At 26.0% G+C, this 23,576-nt stretch overlaps 3 protein-coding genes across 3 annotated transcripts; all 3 read left to right on the plus strand.

The window, feature by feature from the left end:
* Positions 1-2,207: 2,207 nt before the first annotated feature.
* On the plus strand, positions 2,208-4,518 carry OCT59_000424 (uncharacterized protein; the record flags this gene model as incomplete). The annotated part of the gene is made up of 4 exons (XM_066138825.1): positions 2,208-3,287; positions 3,364-3,572; positions 3,953-4,302; positions 4,499-4,518. 4 exons carry the CDS (start codon positions 2,208-2,210, stop codon positions 4,516-4,518), a joined length of 1,659 nt encoding a protein of 552 aa, XP_065988284.1.
* Positions 4,519-11,216: 6,698 nt separating this feature from the next.
* On the plus strand, positions 11,217-16,087 carry OCT59_000425 (uncharacterized protein; the record flags this gene model as incomplete). Its single annotated transcript, XM_066138826.1, has 7 exons — positions 11,217-11,219; positions 11,286-11,982; positions 12,054-12,558; positions 12,632-12,798; positions 12,941-14,076; positions 14,149-14,603; positions 14,671-16,087. 7 exons carry the CDS (start codon positions 11,217-11,219, stop codon positions 16,085-16,087), a joined length of 4,380 nt encoding a protein of 1,459 aa, XP_065988285.1.
* Positions 16,088-17,254: 1,167 nt separating this feature from the next.
* On the plus strand, positions 17,255-19,733 carry OCT59_000426 (uncharacterized protein; the record flags this gene model as incomplete). The annotated part of the gene is made up of 6 exons (XM_025334236.2): positions 17,255-18,277; positions 18,341-18,540; positions 18,615-19,240; positions 19,350-19,416; positions 19,476-19,591; positions 19,690-19,733. The coding sequence occupies 6 exons, from the start codon at positions 17,255-17,257 to the stop codon at positions 19,731-19,733; spliced, it is 2,076 nt and encodes a 691-aa protein (XP_025189291.2).
* Between the last annotated feature and the right edge of the window lie 3,843 nt (positions 19,734-23,576).

Below are 23,576 nucleotides of genomic sequence, written 5' to 3' on the forward strand. Positions count from 1 at the left end.
CATACACACTTTTATTGCAGTCATGTGAATTTGCGTCAGGATCACCAAACCATGCAGTATTGCTTGGATTTTTTTTTCGCCACTCGCTCATTCATTTTATAATGAGTTATTAAAAAAAAAAAATTTTTTTATTAATTAATGAGATGTTAATGTTAATATTATTCTTTAATGAATAATTAATATTATATATTAATAATTTTAAATTTTATGAACCTTAATCTACTGAAATTGTGAAAACTGGTAAATACAGTGAACTAGTATTACTAGGAACCTCTTGTTTAAAGTTACAATAAAATTAAGATGCAAGCATTCTATTAAAAATATTACTTGCATAAACTACTATTAAAAATTTTTATTATGAAATTCTAAACACTTTATTGACCATCCTTATTTGTTTAAGGTTACAACTAAAATTTAACAATAATTCTTAAATACATGAAAAAAAAAATAATAAGTAATTTTATAGTTATTGTCTTTGTGATTGGCTACTACGATATTACATTATATTGATGATATAATATTCTAAAAAGAAAGGAAGTAGGTCTTAATTTAGTTAGCAACAAGGGCTATTTTTTAATAAATATATATAATATAAATTTCAATCCAATTCAATTCTTAATTTATCGAATGTACGAGATTACGACATAATTAATGAATAATAAGGGAAATAGAATCACGTGCTAATGGCCTGATATCTTTTGTAATTTTTCAATGAAATTACATTTTTCTTTAATAAAATCGTAATTTTTTTAAATAAATAAGTCACATTTGTTTTATTGGCAAAAAAACCCTAACATATAAAAGTGATTCATTTACTTTTTACCATTTGTTCATTTAAATTTTTTTAAAAGGACTCATTTAAACAAATAATTTCAAAATATGATTGCTAATATCACAACCCACAACCATTACGTATATACTTTCAGTGTCTGATGAAAGTATCAATAGTCTAATATATATAATTTTAAAACTTTTTTTTTAAAGAAAATTTTAATTTGATTTTTTTGAATAGTGCTACGCCACAGGGAGGCATATTACAAACATGTCCATGTAGACAACACTAAAAAAAATTATAAAAAAAGCTTCACTGGTTATACCCTTTTTTAAATGATATGTTTTTTAATTTGACTTTTCATAATGTAGTTAACCGCAAAACATCTGGTTTAATCACAAAAATTTACATAAAGAAAAAATTATTTATCGCTCTCCTCATTTTTACGCAGTAAATTTTTTTGGGGTTCTGTAGTCAGACTGTAGACACAATAATAAATAATAAGGTATTTTTTAACTAAAATAGAACAATATATATGAATAAAAAAAGGACATAATCAAAGGTCATCAACTGTAGATATTTCAAACCGTACAGTATACCTTTTCAAAAGTATTTTTAGAAGATACAGTATGTCTGTAATTTACATTATTATGAACTTTTAGACTACATTCATGTATTTTTGTTAACAGATTATGGTGTTGTATAACAATTCCAACTCCTGCATTATTTGAGAATTTTCAATGTTACCAGTTTTTAAAAATATACACGGGCGAATTATATATATCACCATATATTAAAAATTCACTTTTTATCTGGCTTTTTCTAAACAAACTTCTTACAGTTTTTAGTAAAACTTTATTGTAAAATATTTAATTTTGACGACATTATAAAATAACGTGGCATAATCATGTGAAACCGCAACAATCATGTGATCAGAGTAGCAATCAGGTGATTGTGTAACAAGTGAAAGAATGAGAAATAATTGTTCGTTATTGTTGTTCAAATATTTGTTTCCATCGCTTTTTATTTGTTTCCTTTCTTAGTCTGTGTTTCATTTCTGTTTCCTTTGCTTTCTTCATTATTTTCTACGACGGAATGTTTAGTAATTACGCCCACACTTAAAAAATACTTTCTTTAGTTGATCATATGCGTCTCAACTAAATAAGTAAAAAATAACAAAGCCGATCTTTTAGTTATATATTGTTATGCATTAGCTCTTCGATAAAGAACTTCTAAATTTATAACGGACTTTTCCGTTATTTAAAAATTCCATGGGGAAATATAGAAATACTTTCGTATTACTACCAGAAAGTTCCATCTTTATCAAACTCTTATTAGTAATCATTCAGATATAAATAAATTACGTTCAAATTTTTTCATATTCATTATCATTATTGATATTTGTTTATAACATACTAATAATTAACATAATAAAATGGAATTGGTGAATACAAATGATGAAAATTCATTTGACCCGACGCCAAGATTAAAATCTAGTCCTATACCAATTAAATTTCTTTCTTTTAATGAAGATGATAGAAAGTGTTTTAATTGTGGAGAAGAATATATTAAGGCAGTTCTTTGTCATAGGCAAAAATATTGCAAAAAATGTTTATCGCGTTATATTAATGATATACCTGATAATAATAATACATACTTGGACGTATATATTTACACAATGGATTTGGAATGTAGTGATCATGAAATAAGTAGGACAAAAGTATCACAAAATATTCAAGAATGCTGTGGAAATTGTGTGAGAATTTTATGTTTTAAACAAATGGCTGGATTTGTTGGATATTATTCTAATGAAAACACACTATATGATATACGTAATAAGGTGATTGAAAGTGAAAGTTATTGTAAATTATGTGGAAAGCCATTATCACTCACATATAAAGTATTAGATGATTTTTCATTATGTTCGGATTGTTATCTAATTTCTTCTGAATGGATAGAATCAACTTTGGTTAAAAAGCGAATTTTGATTCTTTACTTACCATGGTGGCATAATAATCTTAGTTGTAACGCATGTTGCTCAAAGTTAACATTTACATCAGACTGTCAAAAGTATTGTGCAAATTGTTGTATATTTTATGTTGGATGCAGATATTGTTTAACAACAAACATTATTTTTGGACCTATACTTGAATCTAAATGTAAAAAATGTAAAAGAATATCACTTATCATAAATAGTAGAGAACACAGCGATATTGATGATTTTCTTCTTAATAATGTTTTACACGGTGACTTTGAGTTACCTGACACTGTAAATATTGTAAAAAGTATTGGTGAAAATTTTAATATACGCGATATATTAAATACTCTATTTAAAACACGAAAAAGTAAATCACAAATTAATTGGACACCGTATTCTCAATTCGAAGATGTAAAAGAAATGACAAAAGGAGGTTATGGTATTATACATAAAGCGACTTGGTTAAGTAATAATGAAACTGTCATTTTAAAAAGATTTGAAAATTCTAAAAATAGTAGTAAATATTTCTTAAATGAGGTAAATAATTTAAAATATTTATTAAATAGTTTTTTTTGTTAAAATTAATCTTTAATTAAAATCTTAAATTTTATAGTTAGAATCATATCAACATTGTATTGACGAATCACTTCGTGGTCATATAATCAAAATTTATGGTTTTACAAGAGATCCTGAATCAGAAGATTATATATTAGTTATGAAATATGCGTCAGAAGGAGATTTACATAAATACTTACAAAAAAGCTTTAAAAATATTACATGGAATAATCAAAAACTACGTATATTATGGCAAATTTCAGAAGGGTAATTATATTTTAAACGTATTCATTATATTCACAAATTTAAATTATTCATTTTTTCTCTTAATTTAGACTTGAACATATCCATAATCATCAATTTATACATCGAGATTTCCATAGCGGAAATATATTATTTGATTTATTTAATGACCAAAAGAAAACTAAAGTAAGATATCAATGGAAAATTGGAGATCTAGGATTATCACATTCTGTAAATAATAAATCATCAAATAATGAAATCTATGGAGTTATACCTTATATTGCACCAGAAATATTTAAAGGGTCAGCATTTTCTAAAGAAGCTGATGTTTATAGTTTGGGTATGATTATGTGGGAACTTACAACAGGTTGTAAACCTTTTGCTAACGTTAAACATGATCATAGTCTTATTTATGTAATTCTTGATGGAGAACGACCTGAAATTACAGAAGACACACCAGAATGTTATGCTAATTTAATGAAAAGTTGTTGGGATCCTGATCCAAAAAAAAGACCTCCTATAAAAGAAATTCGTAATACTTTTGGTAGTTGGGCTTTTAGAGGTAAAAATAAAGCAGAATTTGATCAAGCTGAAGCAAACCGAAAAAAACTGATTGAATTGAAGAAGATTGGACCTGAATTTGCTGAAAAATATCACTCGGAAGCAATTTATACAAGTAGACCATTAAGTGATTTAATTTCTAAATGTTCATCCATTAATTCATTTTCAACAATTTCATATGGCAATAAACAAGGTATTACTAAAAATAAAGATAATTATTATTTAAATAATATCCTATAATTCTATAATTCATAAGATTTTTGTTATATACTTTAGATTCTAATTATATCTCACTTAATGCAGTTACTAAAAGGTATTAAACATAAAATTTTTTTGCTTTAAATGACATAACTAACTATTATTTTGAATCTTTCAATTTATTTGTTTAGTTTGTCGTCACAAAATTTAAATTCCAAAATTCAAACTTGTTCAGCCTCTTTTGATTCTAATTATATCTCAGCAGAATTCAGTGTTTGGCAAATGACTTGAAATGAACAAATGACTCAAATGACAAGTCATTTGTCATTTGTCATTTGCAACTCAAATGACCTGTCATTTAAGTCATTTGAAAAATATTAAATATTCTGAGGATTTTTATTAATTATTTTGTTTATTTTAATTAAGAAAACAAAAATATTAAAACAAAATTGGTTTAATATATATAATCAAAAAAGTTCCAATAGTAGTAAAGATTTTTTAATCACGTGATTTTGTTATTATTTTACAGGTTATTATTTGTTAATAATATTATTATAGACAGGATTATTTCACTTATAATTATTTCACTAATGATCATTTTATCCACACAGATAAAAGTTAATTGATTTTGCAATAAAATATTTAATTGTAACACATGTAGTGGATCCCATTTTTCACCATTTTTATATATAATTGTTGTCTTTATTTAATCATAAGATGGCCATAATATTTATTTATGCATATAATTATATAATAAAATTATATAATAAATAACATATCAGATATTATCACTTTAATAATTATGGTTGTGTTATTTATTATTTTCAGATTACAGTAAAAAATAAATAATTTGGTGAAATTGATTCTGTTTGTGATTATTTCGATTACGTCCTTCCTTTTTTGTACATCACGTGATTATAAATTGTCCAATAATCTTTAAATATTTTAATGACAAATGACCAAATGACAAAGGACGCAAATGACAGTCAAATGATACCCAATCATTTGGCATTTGTCATTTCGCGAATAATTCAAATGCCAAATGCCAAATGATGGGGTGTCATTTGACCAAATGACTCCTAATCCGAAAAATGGTCAAATGACCAGGTCATTTCTGAACACTGGCAGAATTAGAGCTTGATATAGAAACTGAAAGGTATTTCAATTATATTTTTAAGTGGTATTACATTGTACTAATTAATTGAAATCAAATTGTTATTTAGTTCATCATCACAAAATTTAAGCATAAAAACTCAAAATTCATCAAAGCGAAACATTGAAGAATTAAATCTTGAAACCAATGACGATAATGGTAAATATTTATTTGGCTTTGATGATGTTTATTTTCGTTTTTATATATATATATATTTTATTTTAACCAATTCTAAAATATCTAAAGTAGGAAAACGTAATAAAACTAGATAAACTAATTATAGACTCACGGTTATCAATAGAAGTCAATATTTCAACTATTTGTATAAGACTTTTGTTGTATTTGTTTTTATATATTAATTATAAATATCACTTAATTTTATTTTTACGAAACATAATTTGTGCTTTAAAATATCTTATAAATTAAATGAAGGAAGTTGATCTAAATCCTTTTTCGTTTTATGTACGTTGCATAAAAATGGGCTTTGAAATATGCAATGACGAATTTCAACTCATCCGCCATTAACTTTTAACGTTATAAGAAACGGAATTATATTTCTTTGTGTTTTACAAAATCGAAGATTTACCAACTTAATTAAAACACTAAAGTGTTGAGTTACAAAGAACTTGAATTTAAAAAATATTTGTCCCGATTCACAAATTGTTCCTTGCAAAAAGTTAATGATTTTTATCTCAATCACTCGATGATAGACGTGATTTTAATATTACTATTAAAGTTAGAGACAAAATAATTTTGTATCAACTCATCATTTTTGTAATTCTTTTGGTAAATTGACGTAAATATTTTGTACATATTCTTACTACCTCCAATGTCTTATTTTGCTCAAAAGTTCGCTCCTTATCTAGGTTTAATACCTTAAGCTCATTATTAATATTTCTAATTTATTAAATTTTATTACAGTAATAATTTTTTTAGGAATTTAGCAACAGTGAGTATAATGAATTATTATTGCCATAAACTTTAATAATGTCACCTAAATAAATAACTTTCGAATAATATTCATATCTTGAATATATACGCATGTTGAATTTTAACCATGTAATTACTAGTAAACATGGTATATTGTCAGATCCCATGAAACAATTGAAACATGAATGGTTTCTTATACACAATTTTAATCTAGACACTACATTCTGATGCTTACAATGAAATGGATGTAATAGTATTTTGATAGGATCAATTTGACATTTTTACACTTAAAACAATTTATTTATCTATATTGTTCAAATCAAAAATAACGAATTTTAGTTACTGAAATTTTTAATAATTTTATTTTTTTTCAAAATTAATATTTGAAAAAGGTTAGTTCATTTATAGTACTAACGGTTAGGGATGCCAAAAGTTTCGGTTATAACCGATTATAACCAGTTTTTACCGGTTCGGTTATGGTTCGGTTTCAGTCCAAGACCGACCGGTTAACCGTCGGTTTTATATATAAAAAAAACTGACAAAAAAACCGATCAGTTAATCATATATTTCAAAAGAAAAAAATGTTTGTTTTATTAATTTTATTGAGAATACTATTAAAAATTATGATTTAGTTGTATATATATATATAGTATTCTTGTTTTTGAAATAATAAGAAAATTTATATTTTACGCGTCGATCACGTGATTTTTCGTTCCGCTGAAAAAAATCGCAAAATTGACATTACTATCGTAAAAAAAATTATAACTTTAAGAAATATTATCAAATAAAATTATAATTAATACTTTCTAACATTAGTTCATTCAATTTGCAGTAGTTTTGCGATCGGTTTTGCAATTCGGTTTTATCGGTCGGTTTTGCGGTCAGTTCGGTTTCAGCTGAAAACCGCAGTTTTAAAACCGAAACCGAACCGAACCGACCGTTGGCATCCCTACTAACGGTATATAAAATTATTTACTTAAAATAAAATTATATACTTTAAAATAGACTTAAAATAAAAATTTTAAAATATACAAAATATATTAAAAACGTTCAGGACTGCATCAGTGATAAATTTGTAATAAAGTATGAAAGTTTATTTTATATGAAAATAAAAATATCAGTACATACGGTACATTATTATATTATTTAAAATACCTTTTTCGAAATGGTGGAAATACGATTTTTAATATTTTTAATGCAGTTATCCAGACGTAATAAAGGCGATATATGTTTTATTATATTGATTAAATTGCTACTAAAATGATGCCATGACATCATTAAATCAGAGTTATAAAAATGACTCATATATCAAACAATATTAGACTTATATCACGTGATAGAAAATAATATAAAAAGGGATCTAAACTACACACAAAAAACTCTTCTCTAACAAAAAAAGTGAACTACTTTTTTTTTAAAAAAAAAACAAAGACAAAAAATAATTCATATTATTTAGATGTAATGTTGTTTCCGAGTTCTAAACTTTCTCCTAACAAACAAAATGATGATGGTACGGTCCATACGAACAACAAAAGGCTTTTATGGATAGTAACATTGCCTCCAACCTAACTGGGAGAAAATAATAGAGTAGGGTTTACATACAAAAATCTTTTTGAGTGGAAAACGGATGTCTTCTCTTTATTAGATCTTCTGCTCCTTTTCTTACGTCTTCCTTTAGATATGTGGGTTGGAGATAATAAAGGACTTACTAGCGCTCTTGAAGAAAAGCCTACTGTCTGACAAATGTTATTGTTTACTGGAATTTTTAAAAAAGTGGGTAAAGAGTAATTTATCACCCACTGGCCATAATCCTTGACTGCACACCGCGAAAGCAACGTGCGAAGGCTTATGAGGGCTGACCGGACGATTTTAAAGGGTTGCAAATAGATGACTAGGGCCCATCATACGAGAACCCACCCAAGGTTATATCTTTGAAAGTGAAGCCTTGGTTAAGGTACCTGATAAGTCATCAGGTTTAAATTCACCGTCTTGAAGATATAGTAGTTGGTCTGCCAAGTGCTCTGGAGCCACTCTTGTAAAGGATCTGATGGTTATAATAGAGAATATAGATGGTGGTGAAGGATACCATATATATAGTCACTCCCGAAATGTATGCTTATCCCTAAGGTAGTTGGGTTATGGTGTACAACCACTTGTCAAAATGGTTACTGTTTACAATACCATTTTGGTATTCACCATTATGACCTGAAGTGAATGAGCTAGAACTAACATAAGCTTTAATTTATAGGGATCTTTGGAATGTCATGAGTGGAAAGAATTGCAACAAAGAGAATTCCACTTCAAGAAATTAAATCAGCTCTTATTGCTTTGAATCCTTTAAGTTCACATTTTCCGTTATTTTATGTCACCACATAATTGGTTAGCTGACTAATCGCGATCAATTTGCGTTTATAGTTAATATTTAATGAGTGACACGCTCCAGGGGATTACCCATTTATTTCCAACTCCCCATGAAATAAATAATACTAAGTTGAATAATATACGTCATTCGACATTTTACATCATGAAGTGTTTATAAATATTTGAGATTACTATTCTTATTGGCGTTTTTAAATACATTTTTTTAAAATTATTCTAGTTTATTAAAATTTAGATTATTAGTTCATTGCATGAAATATTTATTAAATTTTACACATTTTTGAATTATAAATCAGTTCCATTATTTCTTTTTCTCTCCTGTTTACTTTCCATCATTTCTTTTTGTCTCTCATCACTCCTTTTCGTCTCTTATCACTCCTCTTCATCTTCTCATCACTTCTCTTCGTTTCACAACGCTTCTTTTCGTCTTCCATCGCTTCTCTTCATCTTCTCATCACTTCTCTTCGTCTCCATCACTCCTCTTCATCTTCCTATCACTCCTTTTTATCTATCCCTCATCATGTCCTATTTCTCCTTTTTGTTTCCTATCACTTCTCATTATTCTTTTTTACTCCCTTTCATCTTCTATTACTTTTCATTACTCCATTGTTATTTCATTTTTTATTAGCATCTTTCTTCTTGATCATTGTAATTTACTTATCTTTTCTTTTATTTGTATCACTTCATTAAAAATAAAATACAGTGATTTTTTTCTTTAAAATCGTAAATGTGTGATTTAAATTTTAATATTTGCAAATAAAATTTCATTAGACAAGATTATTTTGAACAAATGTGTTTGAAAAAAAAAAAAATTTTTTTAAATATCTTTTGCGATAAAATTTTAAGTTTAGCCGATCAAAAATTAGCTAAGTTGAAAAATCAGCCATCAGCCGATTAATAAATTTACTCTATATTGTACATCATGTGACTATTTGAAAAAAAACCCGGGCGACAATCGCCCAGGTGACGTTTAGCATATATTACGCCAATCTTAAGCTTATAACCAATTTAAGAATAATAATAAATGAAATGAACAGATTCTAATACATTTAATTGTTCAAATATTTTTCCTTTGATACTCATTTTACTCGATAAATTATTAATTTAACTAAACCATTTGAATTAAAATCTTTATTCAAAAATCTGGTGATTATTTAGAGAATTTCGAATATAAAATTGATTATAATAACCTATTATTAAATCAACAATTTTTTCAATTAATTAATTATAAAATATTGTAAAAATATCAATTTTTTTGATTTTATGAATTTGAAAATCAAACTATTTATCCAGCGTTCAATTTCATCTTTCTATCAACGTCGGTCAATTTTCCTACATGTTACTTGATTTTTTTTTTAAAAAAAAAATAATAATTTTGTAAATATATTTAATATAATATTTTATTTCTTTATTTAATAATAATAAATTTAAAAAAAAAATTTGGGAGGAAAGAAATCGGTTTAAAAAAGGGGGGAAAATAAGTACCGAAAAAAATTCTGAACAATAAAGGACAATAATTCGGTCAAAAAAATAAAATAAAATAAAATAACAATACGGTCTCAATACAAAAAAAAATCGATCTTAAAAGACCGAAACAATAGGATTATTTAATAAAAAAAAAATGTTTAAGTTTGGAAAAAAAAATTAAACCTAAACGGGAAAAGAATGAGAAAAAAAAATAAAAAAAAGGAACCAAAAAAAGCTAATAATATTTGAAAAAAGAAAAAAATAATCCAAAAAAAAAATCCCGATTAAGGTAGAATTTCATTAACTGAAATTATTGGAATGCACACGGATCGTATGGCCCGCCATAGTTACAAAAAGGTCGGTGAAAAATCATCATGATATCTATATATATATTTTCTTTTTTTTGTTAAATTATTTTTTTTATTAAAAGAAACGTTAACGTTTCTTTCCTTTTCCATTTCACTTTTCTTTAACGAAACGTCAAAAAACGTTTCGAAAATAATTTTTTTTTCACATTGTTTTAATCTAACGTTCCGATTTTTTTTTATTTCATTTTTTAGCGAATATATATATATAGATATCATGGCGGTCGAATAGTTTTTGACCATTCACGGGTTTTAATTATATGGCATGGGATTTCAAGTTACACAATTCAAACTATTTATACATACCTAGGGGATAGATAAATAACGGGGGGGCCAACTCATGGTTACACAACTATGTTGGATCATGGATTGAACTGAAGTCATATATAAATTACTAATATTTAATATGACGATCCTTACAAATGTAAAATATTAATGCCTTCGATTTCACTAAAAATGAAACAATTGTGAGACAAACAGATCATGCCATAAAGATACGTTGCTCATCTATATACAAAATGAATTTTATCGTTGTCGCGCTTCTAGTTTTTAAAATAAACACGATCAAGGTATTTCAATTAGCAAAATTTAACGAAACTTCAAGACAAGTTAAAAATGGTAATAATAAAAAACTGTTGCTGTGAGTTTTTTTTTAAATAATATTGAAAAATCTTGCATATTTAGAGTAAAAGAAAACGGTCATTTGAGAATATTGAAAGTGAATCTACTAAACAACAAAAAAATGTAGAGTCATTACAAGAACTTGTGCGCGTTCGACCAGATCTTAAAGGAAAAAAAATATATTTCTTTCCAAATTTGAAAAAATATTTTGAAGGTGTAATTTTTTATGAGACAAAAGAAAAAAAAGCTTATATATATAGTGTTATTAATGATCAAAAATATAGGTCATTTTTTCAATGGATGATTGGACTAAGAAATCGAGGATTATTTAAAGGTCATCGATCAGCTCTTGCAACTATTTTTTTGGAGCCTAATCCTACTAGTCCACCAATTGCATCAATCTTACGTACTGAACCAAATTCATATTGGAAGACAGTTACTTACACAAGTATCCAAGATATTATGTCCTTAATTCAAAGAGAAAGTTTAGCTGGAGGGAAATTTGTAGGGATTATTATGCATGAGATTAGTGATGGCCTTGAACTTCACTTTTTTGGTAAAAAGAAAAGATTAGAAAAGAGGTTGATAATTTTTGCTCAGGGTGTTTTTCTCGATTATAAAGTTTGGATACTTGATCAAGTATTGCAAGAAGTAGATCTTCCTTTTCCCGTTAGAGCAATTAAAAGAACTATTGACGAAATAAGTAGTCTTATTCAATATGTTTTTTCTCTTAAAGTTTGTTATGGACAAAGTACTGTTGGTATGTAATTTACAATTAAATTATTAATGTATTATATTTTTTTTCTTTACATTAAGAATATTTAATTTTAGGATTTGAAGATATAATTCAAATTCGAGGAGATCAATTGGTTAGCAATAATAAAGAGCATACCCCCTTTGCTTTTTTAGAAAATAAAGGTCATCCAAATGAAGTATACCGACATATTAATTGCAAATTTATAATAAAAGATGGAAATGTATGTGAAAATTGCCAAAAAGTTTATAAAACAATGCAACAAATTCGTAGAAGGTATTTAGGTGGTGTAAATTCTGTGAAAAATGTGCATGTCTCAAAGAAAATTCTTATAGAAAAAATTGAACGTCAAAAAAAACTTATTAAGTCACAAAATGTAACTATTATAAAAATAAGAAATTGTTTACAAAAGAAAATAGAGAAAGAAGAGGGAGAAATATCAAACAAAATGGCAAATATAGCCCATACTGTTATTAATGATATCACAAACAAAAAGATAGATATTTCAAATCTTCATCCTATTTTTCAGGAACTTATTCGTATTCAGAGTGAAAAGCCAAACGGAACAAGATACCATCCAATGTAAGATTTTAATTATTGCATTATTTTCATTATTTTATTAAAAAATTTCGTATATTTAATTTTCTTAATATAGGTTTTTACGTTGGGCAATATCAGTATATAGCAGATCTGGAAAAGCGGCTTATGATGCAATGAAAACAATAATGCGTCTACCATCCATTTCTACACTTAAAAGCTATATAAATGAAAGTGAAAAATGTTCAGGATGGCAAGATGAGACTGGATTTCAAATATTAGAAAGTTTAACAGCAAATAATATTTGGGGATATGGGCGAGTTGGATACTTTTCACATGATTCTTTTAAAATAATAAACAAATTAATTAATTTTGTATGCATTTCAAAGTTAAATAAGAACAATTTTACCTTTTTGAATTTTAAAAGGTCTTCTTTGGAGTCAACGTGAAAACTGTTATGTTGGATATTTAGATTTTGAGAATGAAATGCAAAACTATCAATCATTTGCCTTACAATGTCAAAATGAGATTCATACAACATTTGATAGAAATAATTCACTACCTAATTCTACAGCTGAAAAGCAAGAACAAAGTCTTGCAACGCAAATTCATCAAGTTGTTTGGCATTCAGCAACACATAACTTTGCTTTTCCAGTTGCTTATTATGGTATTAATATAATTACAGCACATAACCTGAATGCTTTATTATTTAATCTTGCATCTAGATTAGAATGTATTGGCATACATACATATGGTTCAATTTGTGATGGTGCAGGAGAAAATAGAACTCATATAAAAAGTTTTGACTGGTATGCATCAACCTGGTCTTCTGGAGATGTTGTGGAAGTTAATTTTAATAAAGATAAAAAATCATTTCATACAGCAGAAATTATAGATAGTAATTCTGAAAGAACAAAATTTACTGTTTGTTTATATAATTGTAATAAATCTGATAAAATTACAATTGAACGAACCTATATACGTCCTCCAATGCCTTTAAAATTGGAATGGAATGTTAATGAATTATGTGAATTTAGAAGTCCAAATGATAATCAATGGTATTTAGGAAAAATAACCAATTTTGATTCAATTGAATCAACGTTATCTGTTGAAATTATTAATGCAAAAGGGGGTCATAAAGATTGGAAAGTTTTTAATTATCATATTGATAAATTTCTTCGACCTGTTTATGATAATCAAAAATTTTTAGCAAACCATAAAACCATTAATCCTATTACAGGAGAAGAATGGTTTTTTATTAGTGATCCAACACATGTATTTAAAAAACTCAGAAATAATTTAGCAAAAAGCCATATTGACGAAAAAAATTCCAGAGAAATCATGTATAATGGAAAGGAAATTAGCTGGAAGCATATAAAAGGTGTGTATGAACATACACAACGACATGCAACAGCAAAAGCCACAAAACTTACAAAGAGGCATATATGGCTTACATCATGGAGTAAAATGCGTGTTGATCTTGTGGAACATACATTATCAAAGGAAGTTGAATGTGCATTAGCGTCTATTAAAGAACTTAAAGATATATCAGAAGGAACAAGGGTAAGATTTTATTAATAATATATATTATGTTATAATTTAATAATTTAAATTAAACATTTAATTTTTTTAAAGGAATTCATTAAATATGCACGAAAATATCGTGAAATAATGCATAGTAAGATTGGTTTTCGCTCTATAGAAGATCCTCGTATTAAAACCTTAAAAGAAATTCGTAATTGGTTTGTAAATGGTGATAAACAAAAAGTAGGACCTATAGAATGGATTTCACCACAATGCCAATTTGACTTAATTTTATCTATTAATGGGTTTCTTGAAATGTTAGCCTTTATTTTAAAGAAATACCCAGGATCAATGATTCAACCACGACGCATTTCACAAGATATGCTTGAAGGTCTTTTTGGCACTATTCGTGAACTTGGAGGAGACTCTTCAACACAAACACTTAAATCTTATGGACATGCTTTAAATAAATACCAAGTTACGGCATTAGTTTCATCTGAAATAAAAAGTGTTAATTATGGAATAGCTAATTCTACAGGAACTGGTATTACTTCTTTAACAAGAAGGTATATAGTATTATTTAAAGTTTTAATAATAAATGAAACATATTAATTAATTATTTTAATTTATTAGAGATTATCGAAAGGATAAAAAATACCATGAAGAAAATAAAGAAAATATTAATGTTTATCAAAAATATAATACCCGTTTATCTCAATTATCAACTTTTTCTCGTGGTATTTTTGAAAACCTTCTTGATGATAATTTAATTATGGGAAGATTTAAATCTTTATCAAAATCAGTTAACAATAATGTTAACTATGAAAATATTAGAGTTTATGATCTTCAAACTGAGCGATATAATCTTATAGAAGTTTTGCTTTATTTAGATTCTATTGATAAATTATTACAGTCATGGCAAAATATTATTAAAAATATAGCTCACGAAGCTATTCCAAAAAAGATTGGTGTTCAGTGGTTGGCTACTTGGAGTTCTCATTTTGAACTTTACTTGAATAATTATCAATGTTCTGGCATCTGGTATCAGGAATTTCTAGCAGTTACCAAGTTACATCCTTCTTCAACCCAAAGACTCGTTGCATATTTACTTCTACAAAAAGTAATTGAACATACGTTTAAAAAAAAAATAATTGAGAAAGATCAAACTGCAGATTGTAATCTAGTACCTGAAAATATTATTGTTTTAGAACCAGCTGAAGCATCAAAATTCTCCTATATTGTTGGATGGGTTGTTTATAAATTAACTAAAAGTGACAATATAACAAAATCGCACCCACAATTCAAAGCCATTTGCGCTCACCTCAAAGTTCTAAATTCGGAACAAGTGGTCTATGAAGAGGATGTTAGATCTCAAATAACAAATGTAATTCCTGGCCAAGAGTTTCTAGAATTCATGTATAAGATGGAATCATTAATTCTTATATTATTTGAGAAACATAAGGAATTTGGACCACATATTCTTCAATATATACACAATAGTTTACTTGATAATTTGCCACTGTTACAATCTTTTAACATTCTTCTTGATCTTGCTAGCCAGCAGATTTTAACTTGTGAAAGTGTAACAACTGAAAATTACAAGTTAAAAGATGAAGTTAGGAATTTTCTTTATGAGCGTATTATTTCCATATATATGAGAAGTAGACAAAAATCATGGCGAAGGTTTAATAATCTTATTCCTGAAAAAGGGACTACAAGCCTTCGTGAGAATTTAAAATCTTTCTACAAAGATACTCAAAACATCTCAAAAAATGAAAATAAACCTCCCTTAATGAAAAAAGAGAGTATTCCACAGAATCCGTTGCTTGGCTTAGAGCAGCTTCGAATTTGGGCAAAACTAGATAATGCTGAAGAAGTATTTTTAAAGATATTTCAAGTAGCAGAGTTGCAATGGTTACTCTGGGCGTTTGGAGATAATGTTAAAAATAAAAGAAAAAAGACGTTAATATCTTTGATTTTTGATCACCTGAAAAAAGGAACTCAATTCTGTGAAGAGGCAATATCAAAAGGACGAATATTTGCATTGTAGACTACTGTAGAATAGCACAAAAGATATGTAAAAAATAAAATTTTAAATCAAAATGTATATAATAAAGCATTTTTTTTGAAATTCGGATTAAGTTTCATTTTTTAGCAATTTTTTGTGAGAAAAAAGTGACCTGTAGAAAGCAGTAATTGTCTAATTTGAATAAAACCACTTCACATATGTAAAACAAGTATAAAGGATCTTAACTTTTAAGATCGGTTGCTTTTCTATGTATGCGTGTCGAAAAAATTAAAAAATTTTAAGATTTTCGCACTATTTAATATGTGATTTCGATTGTGTAACCAATTTTATTAAGACTTCAGTTCGGTCAATTATTGATCAGTCTGTGTAACCATGAGTTGGCCCCCCCGTTATTTATCTATCCCCTAGTACATACTAGTCTAAACGTTACGGTTACACATGTATTTTTTTAGTTATATAGATAGATATATAGAGATTTATTTAATATTCATGCACTAAAAAATGTCATATTTATTGTAAGGATACAAAAATTAACCTTATCAGTTATATATTTTTTTTAAAAAAAAATAATCATCAAAAAATTATATTTACAAAACGTGTACAAAGGCTGGGTTAAACCCATTTTCAAAAAAAGGGATTTTAACGTTGTGATCAATTAACATTTCTGTTTATTAGCTAATAGAAATATTCACTTAACATCACTTTCATTAATTCTCTTTTTTCATTGGAAATAATGAACTTACATTTTATGATATTCTATTTACTACTTATTTGCTTTATAATTACATAGTAATCAGGGAATCCCCTTTTTAATCAGCAAAGGTTACTCACAAAGACATATCCTAATAAACAGAGTTGAAACAAGTTTTTAAGAAAAGTTTATTTCTTTGAATTGATCGTCAACAAAATTTTCTAATTTCAGATTGGTAGTACAGGTTTACAAAATAATAGGATTGACGGAAAAATTAAGCCGCGAAATTTTCTAAATTGAGCAATTGCTTGAAATTTATGCATGATGGCGATTTCAATATGCATAATTATACAACTATTTCTATATAGAATATCCTTGATTCTTTAAAAGAAAATTCCGTAGAATTTCACTTTGTTATTGTATCTTCATAAAATATAATATTGCTTTATAATTTTTACATTTAACTTTTATAATCTATTTTCTTGAAATACAACATCATGAACACAGATAGTAATTCATTTGATCCTACTCCAAAATTAAAATCTAGTCCTGTACCTGTTTTATTTATTCCTTTTAAAAATAATGAGGAAAACTGTAATTATTGTGGAATTGAATACTCCAAGTCACTTGAGCGTTACCAAAAATATTGCAAATATTGTTTATTTTGGTATATTCAATATATAACGAGCAATAATACATACTTGGATGTACGTATAATGACAAACAATTCTCAGTGTATTAAACATAAAACAACCAGAAATAATTTTTATACCGCAAACATTCAAGAATGGTGTGAATATTGTTCCGAGATTTTATATTTTACACAAGTAGTCATAGAAAATTCAAATTGTAGGCACCATGATTTTAGTAAATACTGCGTAATTTGTCGTTACGAGAAGCGGTTATCAGGTTATCAGATTTCTTCTGGATGGGTAGAATCAACTTTGACTAAAAAGTCCATTCCGATTCTATATTTACCATGGTGGGATAGTCTTAACCAATGTGTAGTTTGTGATAAAGAACTTAAATATATACACCAAGAGTCAAAATCTTATTGTCAAAAATGGTGTTCATATTGCTTTATAATTTATACTGGATGTAGGCATTGTTTAACAACAAATATTATTTTTGGAATTGCAGATCAATCTCAATGTAAGAAATGCTCAAGAATTTCATTCATTAGAATTGATATTACAGATATTGAAAGTGGAAATTTCATTATAGAAGAATTTCTTGCTTCTACAAGAATCAACAATAAGCAACTCCATTCTATTGTTAATTATGAGACGATTTTCGATACATCAAATCCATTTTATACTTATGAGTTTATTAATAATAAACTTCGTTTAAGTCTACATGAAAAAGTAATAAAGTGGATTCCATATTCTCAAATTAAGAATTTAAAGAAAATAGCGGAAGGAGGATTCAGTATTATTTATAAAGCAACTTGGTTGGGAACTGATGTTGCTGTAAAAAAATTACATGATTCACAAAATATCAGTAAATACTTTTTAAATGAGGTAATATTTATATTTTATATACTTGCGATGGGTTTTTTTATTAATTAACTCATTGTATTTTAGTTAAGATCACTTTATCAATGTGATGATGACAATGATTGGGTTATTGGCTATTATGGCATTACACAAGATCCTATAGCAAAAGAATACATGTTAATATTGGATTATGCAGAAGGTGGAAATTTACATGATTATTTGCAAAAGAACTTTATAAATATTAGATGGGTTGACAAATTTTTGATTTTGCAAGGAGTTTCATTAGGGTACATTATTTTAATACATTAATTATTACTTATAGTTACATTAAATTTATTAACTACTAAGTCTTTTATTTTAGACTCGAAAGAATTCATAATAATAATGTTATACATCGAGATCTTCATAGTGGAAATATGCTATTGTCAAATTTTTGGAAAGTTGGAGACTTAGGATTATCACAGCCTGCAAATAATACATTATCAAATAATGAAATATATGGAGTAATACCTTATATCGCACCAGAAATATTTAAGGGTGCTGCATTTTCAAAAGAATCTGATGTATATAGTTTGGGCATGATTATGTGGGAACTTACAACAGGTTGTAAGCCTTTTGCTAATGTTGAACATGATCATAATCTTATCTTTAAAATTCTTGATGGAGAACGACCTAAAATTACAGAAGATACTCCTAAATTTTATGCTAATTTAATGAAAAAATGTTGGGATTCTAATCCTTCAAAAAGACCAACTATTGTTGAAATGTATAATTATATTTCCAGTTGGAGTAATACGCGTGGTACCATAGAATATAGACAGGCAGAAAACAAAAGATTGGAATTGATACGATCAAAGAAACTTGGGCCTGAATTTAGTGAAAAGTTTCATCCAAAAGCAATTTTTACAAGTAGAGCATTAAGTTCTTTGATTTCTAAAGCTTCAACTATAAACTCTTCTTCAATGATCTCATTTAATGACAAACAAGGTATGTTATATGTTATGTTATTAAGTAATAATTAGCCATTAGTGAAAATTTGATTAGACGATATGATAATAATAATTGAATTTACTTCTTTAAATTTATATTAACTTAGATGGCTATTATTATTTTTTAGAATATATTACCAGAGAATATGAAATTGATATAAATAATAATCAAAGGTAATAATTAATATAATGTATATAGCTTCAATTAAATAATAACATCATACATTTTTTAGTTCATCCACACAAAATACAAATTCAGCTACTCAAAGCTTAACTGTACCAATAAATTCTTCAAGAAAGCGTAATTTTGAAAGATTGGAGAATGAATCGAATGAAACTCAAAAAAATAGTAAGTAAACATTTCTATTTACGCATATAATAAATAATATTTATAGGTTAACACGTCAACAATTCAATATATATATATATATTTTTTAACTAAAATAGGAAAATATATTAAAGTTGATAATTTAGAAGATGAATATTGTTGAATATGATTGAGCTTATTAAATTTATATTTATCATGAAAAATTTATCACTAGAAGCTAACATCTGTTTATATAAAATTAGTTATTAAGTTTTTGTTGTAATTATTTTTTAGTATTAAGGTGCAATATTAAAAATTTATAAGTGTATGTATTATCGGTTATTCAATATTTTGCAATGAAGGAAAGGCACTACATGTAATATGATACAAAAGCACTAATCTCGTAAAGAAATAATCACGTTGTAGAATTATCACGTGACCTGTTGACTTGGAACATTATTTTAAGTATTTATTGGGCGAGTGGTTCTAGTCAAGTATATTATATAGAATTTATATGAACAATATGCCTTTTCTATTTTCTTTTTCATGTATTTGACAATTCCAACTACCTTCTAAAGTAAAAATAAAAAATAAAATAAAAAATTTTATTTATGACGATTGTGTAGTGTGAATTTGTACCATAAAATATTAAAGTTATTTTTTTTTTTTTAAGTATAGAAGTTTTGAACTCGTAAATGAGTATATTATTTATGTAAAAGAATAATGTATTTATTGAGTGATATTGCATAAATCGAAGAAGATTGATTTTTACTGTGAATTTATTTGAAAGTATCCAAAAAGAACAGTTGTTGGATTAACAACGTATTTAGGTTTATATCTCTTAAATACTGAAATACATTTTTTGATTATTATTTAAACGTTCAGTTTTGAATCTCAATTTTTTCATGAATAGTCATTATTATTATTAGAACATACAAAAATATAATATTTAACGACAAAATCTTTTTTCAGTCTTTACAAAAAGTCAAGAGAATGATCAAGCGTCCATTTAAGATAAAAACTATTTTGAAACTTAATGAACAACACGAAATATAATTTATTTATTATTAAAAATAGAGGATTCTGATGTCATATTTGTCATATTTTAAATTTAATTTTTATTTACATTTAAATAAATTTCTTTCTAGATATCCTTGTATAATATACAGTAACACAATTATAACTTTAGTTATCTGTTATTATGTTTTACTAATATAATCTTTGAAAAGGAATTTGGTTTTTACAACTTTTCCTTTATCTCATCCAAAAATATTTTAATTTTATTATTAAAATTGCTCTTAATTTTTTTTTTAGTTCAGTAATAGCTGCAACCTGTTGCGTTGCAACAATGAGTTTAAAACTTTAAATCGATATAACAATAAAACTTTTGCTTTATATTCAGATAAATTATGTTTTTTATTTTAAGTAAAAATATATTTATTTTATTATATCACCGATCCAAACATAAGGGTTGAAAGAACAAAAAAAATAAATAAATAAACTGACAAATTAGTAAAATAATAAAAAAATTATTAAAAATAAAATCGTGCATACCGTAGGACCGCAGCGTCATCCTCACTGATCCAGGTCTAAGCCTAAAAGATGAAATAAATAATAATATAATATATAAGTTGATTAAAAAAGTATGTATAAAAATAAATAAAAATCACATAAAAAAATATATTAGTATAGATTATTACAAAGAGAGAAAAACTGGAACGAAAATATTAAAAATTCATTTTTTTAAAAAAAAAGAATGGAAATAAAATTATTAAAATCTTGGTTTTAAAAAAAAAAACTGAAAAAACGAACCGGTCTAAAAAGACCAAAAAAAATTATTATTATTAAAAAAAAAAGATCCGGACTAAAAAGAGACCGAAAAAAGATTTTAAATCAACATTCGGATACGAAAATGAAACATACAAATTAAGCTTTTTTTCATTAAAAAATATCCAATTAAAATTTCATTAACCGGAATTGTATTAGCGATTAAAATTTCCCATACATCCCATCAGATTATTTAAATCATAGTAATAATTATCAGTTATCCTCATAAGTTCATGCAGATTTTACATAATTGTTATTTAGGTCGGTTATCTCATATTACTATGTATTAGCATAATAATAAAATTATTGGATAGTAACGGGAATTTATTATAAAAATTGCATGATCGGTCCCGTCAAACCGATAATATTATTATTGGATGATTTAAACTATATAATAGTCTAATGCGACGTGACGCTATTAGACTATTATATAGTACACAATTCAAATGATTTATACAATCTCTAAATTTTTTTAGTTATATAGATTATATATTTTTTTCATCATTTTATTATTATTGATTAATTAATAATAGGATTATGATGTTGATTAATTATTTTCATTTAATTATTTTAGGTTTGAAACATATCCACCTTTGCTCACCATGAATGATTTGCGTTAATCTTATAAAAGTTTAACTGTTTAAATTGTCCGACAATACGAGTCACGTCGCGCATATAGCCGATGGAACTTTAGGACCAGGTGTAACAACTGTAACATGTTAACATAATAATGATCATATGATTATACCGCTTCAGACGCTCAGTTATCCAATTAGACCAAAGTCATAAGGAGGTTCGTACTTAGTTTCACTTTTTTCCTACAAACAAATCAGTACGAATAATATGTTGTAAAAGGTCAACGTTGATCGGACAGATGATGAATTTAGTATGTAAACAAAATATAAACAAAAATAAAATTAATAAAACTATTATATTTCAACAGTAATTACTTATAGTGAAATTATCAAATTTATAAATGTATTTATCTAACAAAAATGATTTTATACTTGTCAGCACTGAATTTGTGCATATAAATAAAAAAATAAATAAATATTGATTTCTTTTTTATTATTAAATTAACAAATAAAACTATAAAAATGCAATCATATTATACATATGTTCATCGAAAGAGTAAGAATGTTATTCAACTAGGATAAAATGTTATACAATTATTTACAATGAACCTGGCATCGGAATTTTTTTACTAATAATATAACATTTTAACAAATAAAGATATTATAATAATATAACTAATAATATAAATGACTAACAATTAACTAATCAACTAATATGTATGTAATAAATAGTATTTTAAAAAACCAGAAGAATAAATAAAAAAAAATTTTAAAGTATGCGATTTTATTGACCTCCAATTAGTTTACATTCAATTAAATGATTATGAATCTATAGATCGTGGATTAGGCTACAATGTTACATTAGAAAATTCTATTGAAGGATCAAATATTCCTTTTATCATAAATCTTTTATTAAAATTTTATAAACAAGATTTTAAAATTACGAAAATTACTTAAATTAACAACTAAAAGGAAAACTAGAAAATCATCATTTTATATAATAGAAAAACAAATTAAAGAAATGAAATTCCATTAAATTCTAATAGTGAAGTAAATACTCAAGTTAAAATAGAATTATCTGAATGGAATAAAAATCAAAATTATTGTTGTGACTATAAATGACAGAAGACATGTTGATGTTAATCATAAAATTAAAATTAAAATTCATCGTGAAGGGATTTTTACTAGTATAAATATTAAATTAGACATAGTTTTTTCTGACTAGATACGCATTATATATATACTGTTATTACTATGTGCGCCTGACGTGACTAGTAACATGTATAGATTTACGATATGTCACTGTCGCGTTTTAAAATGTTTAAATTATATAATTTATTTGAATTCATAATTTATATTTGATAATTATACATAATATTATATTTGAATAAATATTAAATATAGTATATATAATGACCAATTATTTGTTAATTTTTTTTCATTATAATTATAATTCGTATTATAATTATGATTATAGTCGTTATAATTTTGATCATCGTTATAAGACGTTACTGTAATCGTTATTATTATAGTAATCATTATCGTTATATATAATTACGATTTTCCAAACAAAATATTTTTAATTTCAATTTCTTCGACTTTGACACGATTGAACCTCTATAAAC

Source organism: Rhizophagus irregularis, chromosome 1, assembly GCF_026210795.1.
Source record: "Rhizophagus irregularis chromosome 1, complete sequence".
In the NCBI taxonomy this organism is placed as follows: domain Eukaryota; kingdom Fungi; phylum Glomeromycota; class Glomeromycetes; order Glomerales; family Glomeraceae; genus Rhizophagus; species Rhizophagus irregularis.